Source organism: Bombus bifarius, unplaced genomic scaffold (genome assembly GCF_011952205.1).
Source record: "Bombus bifarius isolate JDL3187 unplaced genomic scaffold, Bbif_JDL3187 scf7180000007977, whole genome shotgun sequence".
In the NCBI taxonomy this organism is placed as follows: Eukaryota; Metazoa; Arthropoda; class Insecta; order Hymenoptera; family Apidae; genus Bombus; species Bombus bifarius.
The window spans coordinates 1,430,916-1,454,193 of record NW_022884362.1 but is presented as its reverse complement, the minus strand read 5'-3'; the positions used below and the strand labels follow the sequence as shown (position 1 = coordinate 1,454,193).

Sequence of the window (23,278 nt, the reverse complement as noted above, 5' to 3'; positions counted from 1 at the left end):
ACAAATGCTAGAATATCTATACAAATCTATAGATATACAGGATGCGGTCGAATAACATGTACAAGCGGGCGTGAGGTGATTCCTTATGAAAAAAAAAGAAGATGTAGAATAAAATTCTTTTTGTCTGAGGCTTTGTTTTAGAGAAAATCGTATTTGAAAATTTATCAAGTGCACTTGATTATTATTAATTATCGATTAGGTATGAATAAACAATCAACAGGAAATTATTTTATATACAAACTTCAAATACTTCTTTTATGAATCTGTTAAAATACATACAAATTTGACATAGTAACAAAATAATTTTTACATAACTTCATATTCAATGAGTTGATTGTTAGTGTAAATCAATTTATTTATAACATAAATGAGAATAATAATAAATGGTATTTATATATTAAAAATTATTATACACATTAAAATTTACTATTCTTATTTAGATTAGTTTTTGTTTCTGAATTTCAATTACATAAATAACTGTTTATATTTTTTTAATTGTTTTATTTCCTTAGTTATGAATTATTTACGTTTAACTTTAGGTATTTTTCTGTTTCTATTTCTATTTTTTACATTTGTAACTTCATAAAAATTACTACCAACTTTCTTTCTTTTACTAGCTCTTTCCATGGCTCGTCGTTGTTTGCTTGTTAACTTTTTTTCTTTTTCTATTGGCGATTCCATCTTAGAAGACGCTGAAGAAACTTTAAATACTCCACTACTTGATGTATTTGTATTTAACATTTCAGTATCACTAGAATCATATTCCTTTTCTACCTCATCATACACACTTTGCAATAAAGTATCTTTTTCTAATGGCAAATGAATTTCATCATCAGAATTTTCTTCATTTAATTCTGTCTCATTTCCATTTTTTAAATTTTGATTGGATTCAACAATTTCTTCATTTCCTACTGATGTTTCTCCAGATTGTATATTTTCATCATTTTGAGTTTCATTGATGTTGTCATTATTCAAATCAGATACAACTGAATCAGTTTCTTCTGTCAGATCGTTTTCATTAGATGCATTGGGTTCAATGTATAGGTCATTTTTGACATCATCACCTGAATATGGTAAACCAACCCTAATTTTTCGAAAATCTTGTATTACAGATAACTGAAGTTTTGGTAGATCTTTATTTGATGTATCCTCAGTTTTATCCATATCAACATTCTCTTTTTCAGAATTGTTATTTTCAACAGGAATTTCATTTGTTGTCTTTGTCAATGGTTCTTCAAAATCAGGCGGCGGAACATAAAACGGTAATTTACCACGTTGCCAATCGTTCAAAACCATTCGTGAGACGATAGTGATATCTGGTTCGCCTTTCTTTAATAATTTACCACTTCTACGTGCAAACTTCTCCAGAAAATCAATATGATCATCCCATTCCATAATTTTATATGTCTTACGTATATAGTCTTCTTTTACTCGTAATAATACTTCTGAAATATAATCTTCAGGATTTTGAACAAGTTCTACTCTTACTACGCCTTTCAATACTTTTTCTGTGTCAGTTTCTGCTGATGGATAAACTACGCCTGGACAATCTATCAAGTAAATACGTCGCATTAAAGTAATATATTGCCATACTTTTGTCTCTCCTGCTATTGGTGCAACACTACATACTTTCTTTGATCTTAAGGTATTTATAATTGAACTTTTACCTGTATTAGGATACCCTATAAAACCTACACTGATTTGTTTCTTATCAATATGTAGCTTTGCAAACTGACGTAACAAATTAATCAAAGAACCTTTACCAAATGGATGCGTCATAGAAGCATGAAAGGCTACTGTTGGATATTCTGCACTTAATATTGCAACCCATCTTTGTGTTACCCAAGTTGGAACAAGATCTACTTTGTTTAAAATAAACATTAAATGCTTATGAGGCTTTTCTGTTCTGAGATATTTTTCTATTGGTGGTGATCTAGTTCCTAAAGGATCCCTGGCATCCAATACTTGTAAAATAACGTCAGAAGAATCTATAACTTTGTACAATTCATTCCAAATTCTCTTGCTTTGTCCTGCAGACATAACCCAGTCTCTTTGAGCTTCTTTAATACCTGTATCTGGACGTACAAGATCAACATCCTTAGAATCCTTTTCTAAATTGTACGTTTCTTGCTTTTCTTCTGCTAATTTTTGTAGTTCATCATATGATGATAGTGATAAATTTGGTCTTTTTCGTACTTTCTTTGGACCAAAAACGCTTTCAAAACTTTCTGTATCTAATAAATGCACTCTTGCATTTGCAGCCTTCTGTTGAAGTAATGTTATCGGCAATTGCGTAGACTTCATAATTACATTGTAAGGATCTTTCATTGCTTTCCCTAATTCAGATTGAAATTTTTGTAAAGCATTTTGAGAAATAACTCTTGAATTGCCAAACCATCTCTGCGAAGGTTCTACACGAGACATAGTACCAGATGGCTTCCATCCTTGGAATGGAGCTGGACTAATGATATGTCCTTTACGATCACGCTTTGGTTTTTGATTACGGTACATTTGTAACCTTTTAATTGTTGCTTTTGTTCGGACCTTCGCTACACCTTTTAATCCTTCTGTAGGTCGTTCAGGATTCATGCTGTGCCCAGAACGTTTAAATCCCTCTTTTCGAGGAGCTTTGTTTGTTACATGTGACTTTGCCATTTTGCCTAAAAAAAAAGTATTCGTAATTTGGCTTCTTAATTTATTTCATCAGTTGCATCGATTTTAATATTTTATTTTCTTGCTTTACTGTGACTTAAATTATAATCAACTTTTTCAAATATTTAATTTCTTTGTAATCAATTATAGATGTTATAAATTACATTAATTAATTTAAATATGAATTTGAAGATGTAATTTGGAAGCTATCCCCAGCCGAAAAGCAGAAGTTATAATAAATAAGATAAAATAAAGTACGAATTTAAAAATCATATTTACCTTTCTTCTTTCTACAATTACTATAAAAATCTTTGTTATGCTTTTGTCATAAAAATATATGAAGTTTCATATATTTGGACATAAATAATTGAGGTTAAGTTAATATGTGCACGTGCATGATCATATAATGATATATACAGGTTTATACTAGATTTGGAAATGTCAATGGAAGGGGTAAGACTCCTAGCTGTCAAAAAAGCAGCGACAAGAAACGGTACATCGAGTTTTAAGAGGTTATTGTAAAGGGGAGGTTTCGATCTTCAAATCCATGACTTCGCACATAAAAATATTTTTTCAATGCCAGTAGAGCACCTTCAGACTATCAATATATGTATACCGTCAACATTTCAGGGTTCTCAACTAAAAGTATCAGTATGTATTGTCAATACAGTATTGTCAATATTTATTGAGAACTTTGAAATACTGACAATATTATTAATCGTCTGAGAGCACTTGTAGGGACGTTTGAACTTCTAAAATTTTAAGAAAAAAAGTCCATTTTCACTTTACTACCCGCTACGTAATGTAAAATCATCTGAGAAAAAGATGAACTCAGGATTGTGAAGATTGAAACTTCATGCATTGAAATGAGCCCAGTTGGATTATAGGACAATTTTTTTTCACGAAGTTTCAAGTTTAAATATCGACAATTTTTCATTAAAAATTGAGTGATTCTTTAATTTTTCACACTAGTGCTTATATATTGGTATTATAATTAGTATATAACATTTATTACTGCAAATTTCTACAATATGGAGTAATGGATTGAACAGCCTTTTGTAAAAAAATCTTTGAAAATATTAGTGTAGACAATAAATTATTATTATAGAAGGAAGAGTTATTTTAATTAAAAACAATTATACCTATTGGAAATGTGTTGTATATTTAAGGATATTACAAGTTTGAAATTACAGACATTTACTCATATAACTATTCACAAAATTTGTTATATATGTTTGTACATATTTAATAAACAAGATTCCTTAGGAAGATACTGATATATTATGAAAGAAGTATGATATATACTTATACATAGTTATTTTAATCATAAACATAATTACTTAGAGATTTAATATTTATAATACACCCATAAAGGTTCATTGCACATAGTATAAATAAAGCAATATTATAATTATACTGCGGGACCAATGGTCTGTGGCGTACAGAGATATCCTTGCTGACACTTTAAATAAACCATTCATCGTCAGGTCATGCGTCCTCATCTGATATCTTAAAGTACTAATAACACAGTATGTGCTACTCACAATGCGTGAACAAGTCATGTGTACAAAACTTCACAAGCTGGCATGAACTATTGTATCTTTATTGTTTTTATTATTAGGCTAATTTGTACAAATTACTTGTCTCTTGTTTTGTATTCAATCATATAATACATTTTACATCATTTCACACCAAACCAACAGCAGAAATTGCATAAATAATGCAAGTATTTTTATCTTTTCAAAACAAGGTCAAGTAGAACAATTTATTTAATGCAAATCATTGAAATATATTTCTTTATCTTCTACAATGGCATTTTATTAAACTTTTTTAATTCATTATCAAATTTTACAGATGTTTATATTATTCATAAAATGATATATTATTATAATATATTTCAATTTCCATCTTTATAATATTAAACAATGTTGCTATATACCTTCCTCATACTTTCTTGACTAGATAATGTAAATCTTATTGAATATAATTACTTAGCATATTTTAAGTATGTATACGCAGCATATGCCACTTTAATTAATATACATAAATACCACTAAAAGATTTTTTACTTAATTTTAAAAAATAACTTTAAATGCTTTCGGAAAATTCATATGCCAGAAATCAGTTAGTGAGTAAACTCAACTTAAAGTGAGTTATTTATCTAATAATTGTATCACTAACAATTTTAATGATATTTATGTGCATTGATTAAAACGAGGTCTGTATATATAAAATTTTGATTAGTAAATTTGTCGATTACTACATGCATTCTACATTGTCACATTAATACTTTCATAATTTTATTATATAAAATTCAAATTATCATCAAATTTTATTAAATGAAAATTATCACCAATATATAATTTTCGCTTCTAAATTATGAATTATTATACAAAAATTATTGTTATACGAAATTATAATTTAAATATATTTCATATTATGATCATAAAATAAACATATGTTTCTAAATAATAAATAATTTTATATAAATTTTATATATTAAACTTACTTAGAAGTCAGTGTATTCGTATTTTAATAAATAAAATTTATTTTACAAATAAAGTCTTACAAATGAAAAACATGTAAAATACTATTAATTTTGTTTATAATTTATATATTAAACTTATTATATTACTTATGTGTTATCTACTGTTATTGTATGTAAGTTAGCATTTATCGATACTGTATATATATGTTTATAGCCTTCTTTCTAAATTAAAAAATTGCATGAGTTTATTTTATAATTTAGAAACACAAATATTTTTCTACTATAATAATATTTAGGAATTAAACCATCAATTATATAATACTTATGTGTTACACGCATTATATATATACATATATCTTACTCTAAATTAAATGTTATAAAATAAAATCTTCATAATTTTTCAATTTGAATTATCATATGGTTAAAATGGATTTATATCACAGTAAATGCAGTTACTTACATGTAGTTGGATATAATTATTTTAGTAACTGCATGTAGAATTGAAGATATTAGACATTATTTTTAAAAATTTTCAAGTAGATTTTCTCATTATTATGTTGTATACTTATAGTTTTGCTTCCTAATATTTTATGCAACATTTGAAAACATTTTGAAAAAATTTTATGTAGATTAATAGAAATGAAAATGAGTCATCAAATTTTGTAAAACAAAAGGAGGAATAAATTGTGTATTTACATTCAAACTTCCACGTACTTTGACTGGATATAATTTATAAATATTACTATTTTGAATAACTCATAGTTGGTTAATTTTTATTAATATGGGTTTTATATCAGAAGTTATTATATAAGACTGATATCGTATAAAAAAAATATGAAAATTTCATTCCAGTGTATAAATGTAATGATACCCTACATTTCTTATAATTTTACGGATATGAAACTACATTCTGTTAAATTTTTATCAATTAAAATTAGATTTATATACAAAAATTTGAAAATAATCCATTATTGATATACCAAAAAAAAATATATTTTGTTTAATTAAAAATATCATCATTAGATAGGTGATAATAATAGATAATAAACATATCATATTAGGTACACAAAATTCAATTTTCCTAATTGTTATCAATGATGATAATTAGAATAAAAGCATAAAAGCAAGGTAGTTGATTGTATAAGTTGACTTTTTATATTATGCTGTACTGTTCTGTAAATTTAAAGATGAAGAATTATTATTCCATTGCATGTACAACAATTTTTGAATATGTGATCGCATGTTTTTGCAAGTTTAAAAAGTCCTATTATCTTTGTTTTTTTTCAACATAAATAATAAGTGATGTCTAATAAGTGATACATTAAGTTTCATGTATTACTTAGTAATCAATCAAAGAGATAATTTCAATTATTTGATTAATCATTTTTCAACAAATTTTGAATTTTTATACTTATAATTAGAATTTTATGGAGCTATTATTATTGGATTGCTTTATCAAGATTTTTTTCTTTATCTCAAACTTTATTTCATTATTAGTGTTGATAAAAGAAGACATAATTATATATAATATGAATAAAATTGTATTTTGATTAAGGAAATTTAGCAATTCATTGATAAGAATTTTATGAAAATCTAATTGAAAATATAAATATTAGAATTGTTACTGATAGATGATTTATTAAGGAATATAGATTATTTTTTTAGGATTATTTTCTTCATTACATAACATCTGATAAGGAAGTGTATTTTATTTCGAACAAATGATAATATATGAAGTATGTACCATAATTACTTATCTGAGAGATATTGTAACTGATTGTAACTCTTCTGAGTACTGAATTGAATGTCTAAATTAAAATTTCCCTAAACTATACTCTACAAACATAATATTATATTTATTATTATTTTGCATATTATATAAGACATTAATTAACTAAGATATTTAAATTATTACTTTGGCTATCTATTATATAGTATTAAATAAGACAGATAAAGTATGTTTGTTTCAAACACGCCTATCATCCACACTATATATATATATATATGTATATATATATATATATATATGTATCTATAGCACGTAAAAGATTATTAATATTTCAAATTCTAAAATATAAAATCATATTATTCTTCTAAAATACACAAGAATTTCTGAAAGTGTATATAAACATTTCTGTAAGTATATGATACTATCTGAAAGGAATCTTTTAATACTTTCTTATACTGTCACTGGTGGTTTGTACTCTTTGTTAACTACATAAAATTTATGTTTTGTTCCGAACAAACCCCATATAACGGCAACATTTTCTATGATCAAATTAAAAGGAATTGTTGATAATGCCCCACATATACATAGTATAAATCGAGCAATACCAAATCGGTATAAAGAAAATGATTTAACTACACCAAAAACATACATATAAATATTTACCGCACCAATAAAAGCACATAGAAAATCTATAAATGGTGGGCAAGTAATGGGATAAATTCCAGCTAATACAATATTCGAAGTAGAAAGCGGCAGTGTTACCCACGAGTAACAAGATATGCCTAGAAGCAGCTTTTTATTTAATGGAATAGCTTTGGAATGTACAACAAGTAATATACCTTGTAACCATCTCTTTCTTTGTTGTACAAAGTCCCATAATGTAAATGGTGACTTTTCCCACATTTCACCATCCACAAAATTAAATGTATACCCTTGGGTAAATGCTTTCATTGCAAAAAAACAATCTTCTGCAACAGATCCATCTAGTCCATTGTTGAAGGAAACTTGTCTTTCTGCACCCATCTATAATAATAAAAATGTTTTTGTATGATATAATATGATTATAATTAAGGACATGATTCATGTATAACGTAATGAACAATTACTTGAGTAACAACATAAGAACCTTTCATACTAAAGAAAGGTTTATGAAACATTGTAAATTGTAATCGTAACTTTCCCATGTCATCTGCTACTCTAAAACTGTCTGCTAAGGTAGTAATCCAATTAACAACATCTTCATTTGCATATGTTATTAACCCTTGACCAAATTGATGTTTTCCATCCAGTACAAAATTCAGTATCCCACGAACAGAATTTTCAGTCAGTAAAGTTTCTTCATCAAGATGTACAATCCAATCGTTATCTGCTAACTCATTGACTGAATTTTCTAAGCAATATTGTAAAGCACGGGCTTTGAACAAAGCACCACTACTTGTACGATAGTTTGGTGGCACAACGACCTCTCTGATTCTTCTATGAGGGTTTAATCCAATTGGCTTATCACTAACTACTTCAATTTGAAAGTTTTCTAAACCAGTTTCTAGACATCTGTTTAAATTCCTTATTACATTTGCTCTCACTAATTGTGGATAATCTCCACGTGTTACTATTCTAATACAAATAAATGGTGCAAGTAATGGCGAACCTTTTAAAACAACTTTATCTGGGAATGCATTGTATATCATTAGTCCTACAAAGTTAAATAAAACTTGCGGAAAGGAAAGAAATGTAAGTGTTCGCAGGATATATAATATAAGTGCGCCAAGAAATCCATATTCAATCCATGGATCAAATGTTTCCTTTTTATTATTATTCCAACTAAGTCCTCCGGTAATCAATTCAAATATGATTATAACAACAAGTAGTAAACAACAGTGTAAAATATGTTTTGTTGCACTGTTCAACATTATTTCTGAAAAATAAAGATAAGAGTTTTTTAAAAATAAAGATAAAAATTAGTAAATATACATTCTATATATATATATATATATTATGTATATTATTTATGTTCATAAATTATAACATACAATTTTTGTTTAAGCATTATTAATCAAAATATGTAAACTCTCTGCTTAAAACAATCACTTCCATTAGCGAATATAAATGAAAGATTTATAGACTGAATAAAGTAAAATGTTATTTATAATACAATACTGTAATAAAAATCAAAATGACACGAAAAATGATCTTCTAATTGCTTTGAGCACTGCATATTTGCTGATAAAAAAATAGCAAAACGTTAAGTTCTACATAATCTTATCAAACTGTGCTTCACATGTATATAACTGACAAATATTGTATATAATCTATAATCTAGTGATAGTAGATTGAAAATATGAAATATTGTCCCCTAAAAAGTATTTAACATTTCATATTGTCCTATGCTTTCCACTATTTCTATATTTCTACTTGATTTCATATTTGTATGTGATAAATTTATCACAATGTTAGGATATCAAAAGTATACAAGAGCAATGTAACGTTTCTATTCATAATACATTAATATGTTATTATTACATTATTATACGTTATTAATACATTAATATTCATAATAAAATTTAGATACAGATGGAATAATTTCAGTTTTAGGTTCAAATAAACAACAAAATTATTGCATAAATTTTCACAACGATGCGATAATATTAATGTTTACTAATAATATTCAATTAATCTATTAAAATGTTATTTTATTTATATACCTTTCTTTGTGTAGCCAAATATTATTGTGATATATCGTTAAAAAGAAAGATTTCTCGATTCATTGCCCACAACAACAAATAAATGTAAATGAACAATAAAAAAAAAAACTAATTTATGTACCGGTATGAATAAAAAATATTTTCATAATTTCAATAACACACTACCATCGACTTTCGTTGACTCAAAGAATCACTTACATTCCAACATTCTTCAATGTTTTACAGGAAATGACTAATTATCAATACGAGATAAGGAAATCAAATCAACCTATGAAGTTGCGATAAATATTGAAATTTGACATTAAGGTAATACCGCTTCGACAATTACACTGACGCCAATTATACTTTTCTTTTTACTGGCTTTAACGTCTAATATAAACCTCTTTGATTGGTCGATGTTACTTATGCGGATAAAATTAAATTCATAATTTTTATATCTTTCACCGTTAAGTGTTATTTATAGATATAACGTGCATTTGTATGTTACTGTTAACAATGTATGAATATAGCAATGGATTATTGAAAAATGTAAGTTCATGTTAATAATGAAAGTAAAATAAATGTGAAAACAGATTAATATCAACCGTCAACCACGATCGTATACATAGGTTCAACACTCGTTCAATTTTTGGTGGTGGGGGACGTCATCATTTTGATGTATATTAATTCTCTTATTAGCCGTATGGCGCTATTAGAAAATTTCTTAATGCGCATGTGTGTTCAGCGATCATTACGCCGCTCTGCGACGTAATGCGAAAGTTGAACGAGTGCTAAACCCGCATCCCGAACGCAAAAGCAGGCGATTGGCCGAAATTCAAAGTGAGGAAGAAAGCTCTGAAAGATGAAACATGGCGAAACAAGCAACCAATGAAAAATTAGTAATTGGGCAAGGAAGTGATGACATGGAGATTGAGGGCATCCCATTGGTTGACACATACGCACAGACAGTATGAAGAGAAGTAATCAGGAGTGCAAAAATCATAGAAAAGAATAGAGGAAATTAATTAACGAAGCAGGCGAAGAAAGCAAAAGAAGAAAATAAGAGTAGAAAACAGAATAAAGAGCTCGAGAAAGACCAGATAGGAGACATTTCCAGTTATACTATATATGAAAAATAGAGTCCCGAGGATCTGAGCAAAAAGATTCAGTGGTGATAGAAATAAGTTATAATATAACAATGCAATACATTTATGGATGCAATGTTGAAGCTGTATATGTAATGAATTAATAATAGTCAGCACAAAATAGGATTAAGAAATATTTGAACACTAGAAAATGTGATAGAGGATAGAAATAACATGGATTTTCAAATTATATTTTGGATAGTAATAAAATAAAGAAATGGAAGTGAACTGAGCTAGAGACAGTTGTAAGCCAAAAAGGAGTATAATTTTGCCTGTAAATTGGAACTGAAGAGAGGAAGAAGGAATGAGAGAAAAAAAGAATGAAAATGAAAATGAAATGTAACTAAGAAATGACGTGAGCGAGAAATGTTTTTTGTTAGGCAAAATAAAGGTAGATAACCTTTGATAAATCTCTTGCAAATATCCTTGTAAAACCAAGGAAAGAAATAAAATAAAATTTCATGAAAAATGACCCTCATTTTTGGCTTTAGAGACCTAAAATTTAGCAACCGAAAAGAAATGTACAAATAAAAAATTTTGCAGTCCGAATACTCTACCTTATCAGAAGATCAAAAGATGAAAAATAATTGCAGGTAATGTTATTATCTTAGTAAGATAATCTCACTCACTTTGTCGTAAAAAATATAGTGCATTAAGTGTGCATATAGTGCTTTATGTGTTAATATAAACATGTTAATACAATGTTTATATAATAATATAATAAGCTCATTTTTTTATTCCTAAAAACATATAAAGACTGCAAACATTGTGGTGCCTATCTGCTTAACAGTGTTATCAATCTGTTATGAGTGATAACCATCTGCTATCTCTTTTTTTTTCTTCTTCTTATTTTATTATTATCTATTATTATACAGATATGCGTATATTTCGTTTGTACTTCTTGAAAGTACAAGCGTCCACTATTGTACCATCTGCTACCTGAGTAGAAATTGTAAGATAAAGTTCACCTTGAAGGCATTTATAAGCAGAGAGATCTGTACCATATGCCAACTGTGTAGTCAATGAATATATACTAATTTAGATTTTCTCTGTACACTAAGAACTTTAGCATTTTAAATATGTTTAGTTGCAAGATAATTGTTAGTGTTTTATTTTTGTTTTTTATCGCTAAAACAAATAGGTGAGTAAAAAGTGTTATTTGTTACAATATACATGTGTTCCTGTTTTGTGATATATATAAAGCGATACAATGAGAAGATGTTTTTCAACTTTCTTTCATTTCCCATTATTCGTAACATAACACGTCCTTTGTGTGTGAGAGAGAGAATATCCTTTATATATAAAACATGGTTTTCACAGTGATGAGAACTATTTGAAGGCCACAACAGGATCAAATGACTTCGATGTTTTAATTTTTACACAACATTGGCCTCAAACTGTTTGTTATACTTGGAAGGAAAACGAGGCATCGCACACGTGTTCATTACCGACAAAACGTGATGAGTGGACAATTCATGGCATTTGGCCTTCTCAATACCATAAAATCGGTCCACAGTTTTGTAATAAATCGATGCCTTTTAACCCTTCAGCTTTAAAATTAATAGAAACAGAATTACAAGAAAAATGGATAGATATAGAAAATGGAAAAACATCTTACTCCCTTTGGAAACATGAATGGGACAAACACGGTACTTGCGCGGCAACCGTGGAACATCTAAATAGTGAGGTCAAGTATTTCAAGGAAGGTCTGAATTTATTAACAAAGTATGATATGAAAAATGTATTGGTACAAGAAAATATCATACCTGGACAAACATATAACACGAGCGATATTTTGAATGCTATTGAACGAATATTAGGTAAACGAGGCTCATTATTCTGCATAAAAAACAAGGTAAGAATTTATTTATACATCATATAATATCGATATTTGATGCTTAAACTTATTAGTATAAAAAATATTTTAGGACACTGGAGAATCATACATATTTGAAATACGAATATGTTTTGACAAGATGTTACAATTAATTAACTGTGATGAAACTTATGAATATCCTACGAACTGTGATCTTTCTGGATATGTAACATATCCTGATAAACTGCCACAAGGACACAACGTAGCACAGGTGTAATTGTAGTATAAATTAAGTTTCTAAGATTATATCTTACATATCGGTATATTCTAAATTGTTTGTTTATTTAATATTCTTACAGAAATTACAAATACAGAATGTTTTGAAATACTGCCTTTTTATAAATTTTTGGAGAATATTTTATAATCGTATAGTATCTTAAAAGTTATATGGTTGACTGCATGGAAAGTAATAGCTGATATTTATTATGATCATTCTACTTTTTTCTGAACAATTAAAACTGCAGATGGTGTCAGGCCTGGAAGTACAATAATAATAATTAAATAATTGAGCCTTGTACCCTTTTATCTTTATGTTATTATAAGAAAATCATAGCTAATTCAGAAGATCTTAATACTATACTATTACATACTAGTAATATTGTATTACATATTATAAATTCCACCATACCTAAAGCATTCAACGGAGCTTCATAATCATCTTCCATGAAAATTTTCTTTGGGAAAGCTGTCATTAAATTAAATGGACCAGATGGATCTGTTCTATTAATTTCTATAAACAATCTCACAGCAGATAACTTCTCCTTACTTCCAAAGCTTTGCGTTAATGTTTGTCCATTAGTAAGCCTAATCTAAAATGTTACTATTATGTCATTTAAATATAATGATATTTAGACATTAAGATTAGAAGTAGATATTCATTAATATGCAACTTATTACCTGCAACCTGGTATCATTATATTCCTTTCTATAAGTACTAGTAGAGGATGACGGTGTAGGTGGAGATTCTGTTAATGCTCTTTTGGCATTAGCTTTGGCACGTCTAGCAACTTTATCAGCTTCAATTTGTTCTTTAACTTTTTGACGTGCTAATTTCTCTTCTTCTTTTTCACGTTTCCTCTCCTCTAACAACTTTCTCATTTCTAACTCCTCTAACCTATAATTGAGATAGACAAATAAATATACTGTGTTCACTTTTGTGAAAAGAGAAAAAAAAAGGCAACACTTACTTTCTTCTAGCCTGAGCCATCTCTTTCCCTGATTTTATTCTATTCTTTTCCCTTTCTTGTGCATCTTTCTTTTCCTGCTCCTCTCGCTCCTTGTTTTTCTGTTTTAACTTCTCTGTTAGAATTCGTAATTGTTCCTTCTTTTCTTCTTCCGTAAGAGGTTTCTTTTCTTCCGTGCTTTCAGAGAATCTATCATGTCCGGACTTTGTTGCATGGAATTCGACTTCCAAGTTAGATTTAAACAGTTTTCCACAACTATTAAATAAAGAATCAAAGTAAATACTTCATTGACATTAACCAACATAAAACATTAGTATATATTTACATATCACATTTCATAGATTTAGCAACTTCAGTAGTAGACACCTGACCACTAGCATCGGCAGTATCTTCATGGATTGATGTTTGAAGATTAGACAGCGTTGCACTTTCAGCGGTAGGTGGGTCAGGTGATGGTTCAGCATCATTTGAATGAGCCAAGAGCCTAAAATAAAAATTAAGATCGTCATCGGACGATGAGAATGAAGCCACGGCCTTTCTCGTACCATTCCATTGCCGGAACAACACCTTTGTTTCCAGTAATTTCTAAAGCTTTTTCTCTACAACAAAATACACATTAAGATAATAAAGGTTATATTATATTAATAAAAGAGCTACTTAAAATACTTACGCTTTAGATATGCTAAAGCCCATATCGACTAACATATTTATATCACTCGACGACATTTTTCTCTATGTTTTCGAAGTCTTAACGAATATTTTTCACCAATTCAACAAGAATTCGACAGGCACCCGATCAAAAACTTAACGTCACGTTCAACCGACGCGCTACCTATGCGAATTTGTACGTTGTAAAAGTCTACTGGTAGAATTACCTTACCGGAAGTCACATGCAGTTAAATTTTGAAAGTACAATTGTCATGTTTAAGTAACTTTTTATTTATTTAGAATTCCGAAGAATGCAGAAAACATGGTTACAATGTAGGTTTAAAATTTTAAAGAAATATTGTAAAGTGAAGAGTAATGATGTTTTATTTTCACTCTAAGTATTGTTTACAGTCAACAAAAACATAAAAATGAGTTATACTTGTTGTTACATTTCATAAATCATACAAGTCACTAAGAACTTTTAATACAAAATCGAAAGAAAAAAAACATACAAAACATAGTACAGTTATGACAGTTTGGTTAATACTTAGATAATAGATCTAAGCATAGGTAAAAGACTTCTTTTAAGTAATAATACAATTTGCTATTACATTATCGCTAAATAAAAGATGTTATTCAGTAATAAAATAGTAGATTATACCGTTAACTAAAATAATTTTACAACGAATGTCTGATGAAGCGATGGTAATCTGATAAGGTCCAGAGATTATTTTGTTTTTCTTTAATGGCTCAAGAAACAAAGATATAGCCCTAAAGTACTGTTAAGTTAGAAAGGTTATTCTAATGATTATTAATATTCCTGGGATGTTTTGTCTCCCTTTCCAGATCCACCAGTACCGGTTTTCTTCGGCAGAAGCACAGCTTGAATGTTAGGCAGGACACCACCTTGAGCGATTGTTACACCCGAGAGCAGTTTATTTAATTCTTCGTCATTGCGAATAGCTAATTGTAAGTGACGTGGAATTATCCTGAAATAAGAGTATGAACATTTGTGTATTTGGAAACTTATATAGCGTTGAAGGGTCGCTTAACTTTAATTGTAGGTATATACAAATATGAACATGTAGCAAGTATGAAATTTATGTGCTTCCCGCTAGAATGATAAACAACCTATCATATCAGTTCACTTACATTTGAAAGTTTTCTCTCAAAATCGGAACAATGAACAGTGTACAATGCTACAAAGAAATAACTGTAAGATTGATTTTTGTGAATCCTATATGAAACTGGATATTATATCCAAATGTAAGTGAAATTTAATTAAACACAATTTTTTTTATATCATCTTTTTTAGCTACAGAAACTACATAAAAGTATCGTGTAAGTGAAAAGAAAAAGAATATTTGTACAATTATGGAGAGAAGGAAGATACGGATAGATAAATAGATAGATAAGTAGAGAGGGGAAGAGGGGAAGAAGGGCTTTGCTTCACCAACCTCGTCTTCTTGTTGTCTCTTGCGGCGTTCCCGGCTAACTCGAGTACTTCAGCCGCCAAATATTCCATCACAGCGGCCAAATAAACAGGCGCTCCAGCTCCTACTCGTTCCGCATAATTTCCTTTTCTTAAAAGACGATGGATTCTTCCGACAGGGAACTGCAGCCCTGCCCTACTACTGCGGGTCTTCGCCTTTCCCTTAGCCTTTCCTGAAAGTATACATATAAACGGTTTTCGACGTTTCTCAATAAACTACAATATTACATTCCAACAAAACAGATATGATACTTACCACCTTTACCGCGTCCTGACATCTTTTATAATACTTTCTTAAAAGTTTTCTTAAACACGAACAACGGTTAATGCTTCTCCTCGGAGTACCAAACAGCGAATGAAAGTCTACCTTGCCCGACGACGGTTATGCGTATGTACGTCAGATATTTTGGCGGCGACAGTTAGGTCGGTGCTCGTTTGCGCGGGAACCTTATTTCTACGTCAATTATACTAGTGGCGCCGCTAGCCTAGCGTTAAAATCCCTAGATGTGAAATTGAAGTTTATTTTAGAAAATGTCCTTTTTGTATTTGCTTGACATATAATTCGGACATATAATATGTATCGACTAAAAGAATATTATTTTCCCCGACTAATGCGATTTATCTAATGATTATTTGCTAGTTTTTACTTCTTATCTTCTTCGTAGCATTTAACGTTATTGTATGAATTGTACAGTCTGTAGAAAATAAGCGCGTCTGGGCATAGAGGGCAGTAACGACGAAAGTAACTAAAATTTGTAATTACTTTAACGGTTGACGAGATAAAACCATGACTTTAAACTTACTAAATATTTTGAAAATGACTTAGTTTACCGTGGAATGAAAATCGAGATATAAGAACGACTACAGTTAATTATCGATTGTAAGTAGGAAAGTGTTCACACGAAGACGTGAAAGAGGTAGGAGGAATAGAGACACTCTGAAAATTCATATTTTCAACAATTTACTCCTAGGCTCTTGGTTTGGCCAGATTAGAGACCAACAAATCTCTTGTGGTCTTATTTTGTTATACAATACATAAAAATAATGATATTTACAAATGTAGGATAACGTTAGGCACTCAATGAACAAAACGGTGAAATTATAAATGGATTTCATATTATACATACTGGAGGTATTACGATGAATAGTTGAACGATATACTCGGAGAGTAGAGTGAGATACAAGTACTAGGAGATTGAAATTAGCATAATATAGCACTGATTTAGTTGAACGTAAAAAATCTTTTTCCTTTTGCAGCAGAACGATTTTTCTTCGTTTTTTAATGTTGTTTGCGATCCGATTACTATTCGAACGTGGAATGTTGGAGGTTGGGTAACAAGCATGTTTTTTATGTGGAATGTGCTCGCACGATGTCTCACGTTTTAAATTAAGACAATTTAAATTAAGTCACTTTACCTACGTAAGTACCTCACTGCTGTTGTTACATTAATTTCTCTTGTATTCACTGGCCTTTGCGTTCATTACTGTGAACAGTGGACATCGAAAGGAAAGATCGATCACTATTCCGATTTCTTGAAATCAGACGTGATTTTCCTGTATTCTACGAATGTCCGTAGACTAGAGTCGTTTCTATCTCGAAACATCTTTTACGTTAAAAGTAATCGTTACGGTTCTACGGTTTCGACCTTTTTTTTTTTTTTTGCATCCGGATTTACTGTAATCGCAGTCTGTCGTTCATAGTTTGAAAATTTCCATTAACATAGAGCTCACATACACTATCCCCATTTACGACGCAAAATGAAAAAGAAAGTCACAGTCTATACATTTGAGAGTGTAACTTTTCGATCGTCATCGAACCGATTCGATGAACGTTGCGATTAGATGTTCGCTTTTCTTTTACACGAGATAATATTAACGATCGAGTCATATACAAATTGTGACATATCATATTGTTTCAAGTTATTATCTGACATAGAGTCCACATTACGCAGAATAAAATAAGTTATACGATTTGTCTATTTTTCATTAAAATATTATGATACAAATTACAATTATTTATAGTTTAGGGTTTAAGAGCCGTTAGTTGAAACTATAAAATCTTTATTAATCACTTTAGTGTTAACTAAAAAGTGCATCTATATATAGGTATAATTTCGTTTTATACAGTGGTTCTTACACTTGTTTTCATACTGCGCGTGTGCGTGCGTGCGTCGTGCGTGTATGCGTGTGTGTGTGTGTACGCGCGCGTGTATATGTGTATGTGTTTTCGTTCGTTCGTTCGTTGAGATGACGATCGTCATTTACGAAATATAAAGGTATATTCCTGGCGATCATCGCTTCAATTTTGCTGCTATTGAACTTTTATATTGTGTATATAGCATCGTCACGTGGTGTACACTTAGTAGCAAAAGAATACGAAAGGCTGCTGTACATTTGGTCAATAAAACGTATCACCGAAACTTTTATTACTTGCCCTGTGTGTCGTAAGATTTTATATTTGGTACTGTATGCTAACGACCCTTAACCCTTCGATAATATCACAGATGAATGAGTTTCCGTGTTGTGCGTTACGCATCGCTACCTAAGGTTCCTAACAAGTGCGTTAATCCTTTCAATTTTTTCACTGAGCATTCGTCTCTCCGAATCAAGAGCCGTTCTCGCGGATAACAGTTCGTATATCCTTCGCTCTAGGTGAATAGTTTCGGAACGCAAGTTGTTCGACTGTGCCACCAATTTTGATGTTTCGCTCGTCAGAATTTTCTTTTCCATTGCTTTTTCTGAAACGGAAGAAAATAAACGGGCAACGGAAGGAATGAAAACGCCTCGGTTAATGCGAAAGACAAAATAGAATTTGCCGTTGAAGATCTTCTCGTCGTACCTTTGGAATATTCGCTGTAAGCAAGCATGATGTCCTCGATGCCGGTCCACCTGGGCCTTTCGTTCTTCCCACCGACGTGGTCGTCTACATTGTCGTCCACGATCTTAATATCCACGATCTTGCAATGTTGCTTCACCCCATTTTCACCGGGCATGGGCAAAGCAGGATAACCCATGGAGACGATGTTCGGAACCAAAGGTGGTAGAGGCGGTGGTCGTTCTGGAACTTGCTTTACTTTTACTCTGTCCAGTAGTCTCATCTTTTGAGGCGGTTTCGGCAATGTCGGTGGATTCTTCGAATACGCCTTGGCAATTCTCTCGCAGTACGCGGTCACAGAATTTGAACTTCTCCGTTTTTTACGATCTTGTAGAACGTACTGCCACGTTACTTCTGCCTCTGTAATAATAACAATGGAAAATTCGTTCGATATCGATATAACCATCGATGACCGATAGCAGAGAAATCATCTTTTAATCCGATACTTGCCATCTCTCCTGCCCGGAGGCATTATATCGAGGCCTATGGTCCTGAGAAAACCAACTTTCGGCTCAAAATCTGGCGTATGGAGCAATACATCCGGATGTTCTCGCGGTATTGGTAATACGGACTCGACAGTTTGCTCCGTCTCCAGAGGTACCTCCGGCGGATCTGGATTTAACCTGTACCGCTTCTCCACTTTACAAAGCTCTATCTCTATAGACGAAAAGAAAAGGAAGCGACTCATGATGAGCGTTAACGTTGCAGGCGACGAGGAACGAAGGGCGAAAAGAAACGGGGGCGGAAGGAGGAGAAACGTACGCAAGAGAAAGAAGAATAACGAAGAGCGCTTACCATTCCTCATACTTAGAGTGGTTAGACCAAACATGGCGAGAAACGCGAGCTTCTTCTCCGAATACTGTAACTTGGCTGGCGGACCTTTGATAATCCAGAGATCCATGTCCTTTGTTTCTTCCTCACCTTCCGAATCGGAACTACACGCGAGGCTTGTATTCCTCTCCCGTTTTCTTTTCCTTCTCTTCTCGGCTAGGTCTAACGAGGACGTCAGCTCTTTCGGTTTCTCAGGTACAAGAAAAGACTTTTCGCTCGTAACATCTTGTTTGACTAGAGCCTTGCTCAGGTCAGGCACATTTAACACCGCTGGCTCGCACTTCACGGAAATCTCAGTCAAATTATTGCACTTGTCGGTGAAACAAAATGCGGTTTTTAGCTCGGTCGAGAAATTCAACAGTTTCTCTTGGTATTTTGGTATCTGCAGGAGAACATTGGATACGTTCTGACAGGTACGCAAAACTTCCTCAGACTTGATGCTCTGCATCAACTGAGTCGTATCTATAGGCTTCTGTGCGATGTCGTTTATGCTGAACTTAAAATTCGATTGAAACGATAATGTGGACAAAACGCTATTCTGATCGCTCTGTATCTTAGACTCTACTTCAGGTTTAATCTCCTTCTCAAGGAGATTAAAATTTATAGGTTGAAACGTGGATTGTGGTAGTGGCGGTGGTGGTGGCGGTGGTGGTGGTGGTGGTGGTGGCGGTGGTGGTGGCGGTGGTGGCGGTGGTTGCGACGGTGGTGGCGGTGGTGGTGCTGATGGTGGTGGTGGTGGTGGTGGTGGTTGTATCGGCGGTGGCGGACCCTTTCCTTGTTGTTCGTAAGCGAAATGGGGCGTCAACGGTTTGTCTTGAAGCGAATTCTTCCCTAAATGATTCTGCTGATTCGCTGTTGCTTGTTGCTTCGCGTGATTTTCCATCTTCTCGTTGCACGAATTAACTTTGCTCTCCTTCGTCGATGTATCCGTGCTGCTTTTGTGATGCGAATTCGTGTGATTCGCCATCTTGTTCCCACTACCAGGGCCAACGTTGTTACTATTGTAAGTTGCGTTTTGTGTAAGTTGCGTTGCCGTTTTGTCGACGGAACTGCAATTCAGAACGTTCGACGAGGTGGAAGGTGGCGACGACGACAATGGGGACGATGACGGCGGTGACGACGACAACGAACAAGGGACGTCGTTTCGTTGAGCCGCCGCCGCTGTCACGGTCACCGTTTGATTGTTCTCGTTGGCGTGATACGCGCTTTGCTTCGTACTATTGGAATTGGCGTTATTCGCGTTGCCACCGTTGCTAGCGGCTGGTGTCACTGGTACGTTCGCTTTCGGCTGCGAGTGATGTTGATGAGCAGGCGAAGAGGAAAAATGCGGCGGCGGTTTGTACAAATTAGCTACGTGCGAAACGGGTATATGCGGATGATGAAATTGCTGAGGCGGGTAAGGAATCGGATGTGACAGCGATTGCTGAAGATTCGTGCTCTTCGTGTTATCCGCAACGGAATTCTCGGCGATCTGTCCGGCGATCGTTTGGGGCGTTGTGGTCGAAGTGGCTATCGATTTTACCGGCGACTCCTGATAAGAAATTTGATTGGTTATACTATGATTATGACTGTTCAGGATCGGTCTTTGTTGAGGTTTCGACGACGAGCGAAAGGAATCTTCGAACGGTCTGACGAAAGGCGGTTGTTGCGAGGTTGTCGCCAACGCGTTCGTTGTAACGACGGCGTTGGTGGTGATCGCCGTGCTGCTGGTGCTCGTGTTCGAAGCGTTCGTCGTTGTACTTATCGCGACCGTACCGGATTCTTTGCTTCTCGAGCTATGAATAGCATGAGACAACGGTGGCGATTTGTGAGTCAAAGTGGTCATATGATTGACGCTATTCATGATCGAGGGAACCGCGTTAGCTGTCGTTAGAGTGTGTGTCCCGTGCGTTGTCATAGTGCCGCTGCTTGACAAACTGGTACCGCTGGTCGTTGTACCGGCCGCGTTGTTACAACGTTGTTGTTGTTGATGTTGCGATTGTTGCGACGGTATCGACGATCCTGCTAGCGACGCTTGTGACGACTGTTGCACCTGTTGTTGTTGTTGTTGTTGTTGTTGCTGCTGCTGCTGCTGTTGTTGTTGTTGTTGCTGATGGTATATAGAAGTTGTAACCGTAGTTGTCGCGCTGCTCATTATCGTAGCTGTATGCTGACTAGAATGAATAGTAGTCGAGGATACGGAGGGCAAATGGAGAGAAGGTATAGAGATGATAGGCGCCAAAGGCATGGCGAGGGATGGAGGCGGTGGCGGTGGCGGTCCGATCACCGCTGGCGTCAACGACGACATAGAGGGTATAGAAGGAATAGGCGGAGGGCCGCCGATAGGCGCGGAGCTTATCGCTGGCGGAGGTCCGAGGTTCAAAGGGGGTAGAGTAGAAGCCAAAGGGGGCGGCATGGCCGCGGAACTAACGGAACAGATAGTAGCCGAACCCAAGGACGGTGGAGGTCCAATGGGAGCTGCTGGATTCGGAAACGCTGACAAACGAGAGTGGTAGATGTTCGCTGTTGCCGTTGGATCCGATGACGGTGGTGGTGGTGGTGGTTGTGGTGGTGGCGGTGGTGGTGGTGGTGGTGGCGGTGCTACTGTTGGCGGAGGAGGAGGAGCGGAAGACTGCTCTTCTTTTCTCGATGGATGATGACTGTTACCGACAGATCCAACGTTACTGTTACCGTTGTTGCAGTTGTTAGCGTTGTTGTTGGTATTTCCAGCGCCTCCGCTGCCGCCTCCGCCTCCGCCGCCGCCTCCGCCGCCGCCGCCGCCTCCGCTACTGCTGCCGCTTGGCCGATCTCTGTTCTCGCGTTCTCGCTCCCGCTCGCTATGCATCTGAGCCGCTATGGTCGGCTTCCTAGCTGGAACAAATCCCGAACACAGTGCTTGGTAATCTTCCACTGATCTACTGTTGTCGATTTACTACTCCGTAGAGTAGTCGCAGAGCGTATTTTACGGCAATGCGCGCGAAACAATACGTTCGATCGAACAGGAACACGCGGATCCACGACATCGGTGGTGCTATCTATCGCGTTCGGGAGCGCGAGGAGAAGCGTTCTTCGCGGGGGATTGCGATCTCGAATCTCGAAATACGCCGTAACTGGCCGCAGTTCTGCGATGCAGATACGACGCAGATACGATGCAGTTACGCAGATCGCAACGTCTTTCGAATTCGAACGAACGAGAGCGCATCGTACACCGACGCTTACGCGACCAACAAGGTGGCAAAAGCTCGAAAAAGGCAACTTTTTTTCGCGCGTCCGTTCCAACTTACCTGAGCGATGCGATAAGTTTGTCGTTATAAGGAATGGCTTGATATGATGTATTCAATTCGAAGTATTGGGGATGATTGCTGATAGAATATCAATGAGATCGGACAACGTACTACTCGGATCGACTGTAAGAAATAGTTCGCTTGCTATTGGGACGCCCGTGGACAACGTCGTATATATCGTACACAGCGTAGGAAACTGATCTTTTGAGCGATCGAGATCGCTGAATCTTCCCCAAAACTGTTTCAGAAAATGAATCGAGGGTCAAGAATTCCAAGTCAATCAGAATTTTGATCACGTTTTTTTTTTTGCAATGTTTATTTTCAATTATAGTCCAAATATACATGTTTACATAATAAATTATATAAAAACGGTATAATTTTGATAAAAGAACATGTGTGACAAAGTTATATACA

The 23,278-nt window shown here is 33.6% G+C and overlaps 6 protein-coding genes and 1 long non-coding RNA gene across 11 annotated transcripts in view; 2 read left to right on the top strand and 5 right to left on the bottom strand.

Moving 5' to 3' along the window:
- Window positions 1–241: 241 nt before the first annotated feature.
- LOC117204158 (nucleolar GTP-binding protein 2) lies at window positions 242–3,249 on the bottom strand. Its single transcript, XM_033441311.1, has 2 exons — window positions 2,932–3,249; window positions 242–2,660 (listed from the first exon to the last, which is right to left on the bottom strand). The coding sequence occupies exon 2, from the start codon at window positions 2,653–2,655 to the stop codon at window positions 520–522; it is 2,136 nt and encodes a 711-aa protein (XP_033297202.1). The 5' UTR covers window positions 2,656–2,660; window positions 2,932–3,249; the 3' UTR covers window positions 242–519.
- A 3,580-nt stretch (window positions 3,250–6,829) lies between these two features.
- LOC117204171 (beta-1,4-mannosyltransferase egh) lies at window positions 6,830–10,214 on the bottom strand. Of its 5 annotated transcripts, none has more exons than XM_033441337.1 (3): window positions 9,737–10,214; window positions 7,976–8,784; window positions 6,830–7,892 (listed from the first exon to the last, which is right to left on the bottom strand). In XM_033441337.1, exons 2-3 carry the CDS (start codon window positions 8,777–8,779, stop codon window positions 7,320–7,322), a joined length of 1,377 nt encoding a protein of 458 aa, XP_033297228.1. In that variant the 5' UTR covers window positions 8,780–8,784; window positions 9,737–10,214; the 3' UTR covers window positions 6,830–7,319. The 5 variants fall into 5 exon arrangements, with proteins under 5 accessions (XP_033297228.1, XP_033297229.1, XP_033297226.1 ...); XM_033441338.1 differs by having other exon boundaries at window positions 9,770–10,214; XM_033441335.1 differs by having other exon boundaries at window positions 9,572–10,213.
- A 1,362-nt stretch (window positions 10,215–11,576) lies between these two features.
- Window positions 11,577–13,078, top strand: LOC117204181 (ribonuclease Oy). The gene is made up of 4 exons (XM_033441357.1): window positions 11,577–11,836; window positions 12,016–12,550; window positions 12,624–12,782; window positions 12,871–13,078. Exons 1-4 carry the CDS (start codon window positions 11,775–11,777, stop codon window positions 12,949–12,951), a joined length of 837 nt encoding a protein of 278 aa, XP_033297248.1. The 5' UTR covers window positions 11,577–11,774; the 3' UTR covers window positions 12,952–13,078.
- Window positions 12,894–14,601, bottom strand: LOC117204179 (UBX domain-containing protein 1). Its single transcript, XM_033441352.1, has 7 exons — window positions 14,426–14,601; window positions 14,301–14,354; window positions 14,081–14,239; window positions 13,759–14,010; window positions 13,469–13,685; window positions 13,200–13,380; window positions 12,894–13,047 (listed from the first exon to the last, which is right to left on the bottom strand). The coding sequence occupies exons 1-7, from the start codon at window positions 14,479–14,481 to the stop codon at window positions 13,001–13,003; spliced, it is 966 nt and encodes a 321-aa protein (XP_033297243.1). The 5' UTR covers window positions 14,482–14,601; the 3' UTR covers window positions 12,894–13,000.
- A 270-nt stretch (window positions 14,602–14,871) lies between these two features.
- Window positions 14,872–16,322, bottom strand: LOC117204187 (histone H2A). The gene is made up of 3 exons (XM_033441366.1): window positions 16,152–16,322; window positions 15,861–16,068; window positions 14,872–15,392 (listed from the first exon to the last, which is right to left on the bottom strand). Exons 1-3 carry the CDS (start codon window positions 16,171–16,173, stop codon window positions 15,215–15,217), a joined length of 408 nt encoding a protein of 135 aa, XP_033297257.1. The 5' UTR covers window positions 16,174–16,322; the 3' UTR covers window positions 14,872–15,214.
- LOC117204192 lies at window positions 15,583–16,011 on the top strand. The gene is made up of 2 exons (XR_004487026.1): window positions 15,583–15,618; window positions 15,725–16,011. It is a non-coding gene; the product is annotated as an uncharacterized LOC117204192 (long non-coding RNA).
- Window positions 16,323–16,839: 517 nt separating the features above from the next.
- LOC117204190 overlaps window positions 16,840–23,278 on the bottom strand; it is a 47,644-nt gene continuing 41,205 nt past the window's right edge. Inside the window, exons 12-16 of the mRNA XM_033441369.1 lie at window positions 20,361–22,451; window positions 19,566–20,219; window positions 19,221–19,427; window positions 18,735–19,130; window positions 16,840–18,633 (exon numbers count right to left, since the gene is read on the bottom strand). Coding sequence (XP_033297260.1) covers window positions 18,434–18,633; window positions 18,735–19,130; window positions 19,221–19,427; window positions 19,566–20,219; window positions 20,361–22,451 — 3,548 coding nt within the window. The 3' untranslated portion in view covers window positions 16,840–18,433. The remainder of the gene's footprint in view (window positions 18,634–18,734; window positions 19,131–19,220; window positions 19,428–19,565; window positions 20,220–20,360; window positions 22,452–23,278) is intronic.

Bases quoted from the DNA above. Each gene is read 5' to 3' on its own strand.
- LOC117204158 (XM_033441311.1), bottom strand. From the start codon at position 2,655: ATGGCAAAGTCACATGTAACAAACAAAGCTCCTCGAAAAGAGGGATTT.
- LOC117204181 (XM_033441357.1), top strand. From the start codon at position 11,775: ATGTTTAGTTGCAAGATAATTGTTAGTGTTTTATTTTTGTTTTTTATC. The intron at 11,837-12,015 runs GTGAGTAAAAAG...TGGTTTTCACAG, and splicing joins TTTATCGCTAAAACAAATAG to TGATGAGAACTATTTGAAGG. The intron at 12,783-12,870 runs GTGTAATTGTAG...ATATTCTTACAG, and splicing joins AAGGACACAACGTAGCACAG to AAATTACAAATACAGAATGT.
- LOC117204179 (XM_033441352.1), bottom strand. From the start codon at position 14,481: ATGTCGTCGAGTGATATAAATATGTTAGTCGATATGGGCTTTAGCATA. The intron at 14,355-14,425 runs GTAAGTATTTTA...ATTTTGTTGTAG, and splicing joins GGCTTTAGCATATCTAAAGC to AGAAAAAGCTTTAGAAATTA. The intron at 13,048-13,199 runs GTATGGTGGAAT...TTGTACTTCCAG, and splicing joins AGCTCCGTTGAATGCTTTAG to GCCTGACACCATCTGCAGTT.
- LOC117204171 (XM_033441334.1), bottom strand. From the start codon at position 10,177: ATGTATACGATCGTGGTTGACG. The intron at 8,785-10,155 runs GTTGATATTAAT...TTTATTTTTCAG, and splicing joins GTATACGATCGTGGTTGACG to AAATAATGTTGAACAGTGCA. The intron at 7,893-7,975 runs GTAATTGTTCAT...TTATTATTATAG, and splicing joins GTTCTTATGTTGTTACTCAA to ATGGGTGCAGAAAGACAAGT.
- LOC117204187 (XM_033441366.1), bottom strand. From the start codon at position 16,173: ATGTCAGGACGCGGTAAAGGTG. The intron at 16,069-16,151 runs GTAAGTATCATA...GTATACTTTCAG, and splicing joins GTCAGGACGCGGTAAAGGTG to GAAAGGCTAAGGGAAAGGCG. The intron at 15,393-15,860 runs GTTGGTGAAGCA...CTCTTATTTCAG, and splicing joins AGAGACAACAAGAAGACGAG to GATAATTCCACGTCACTTAC.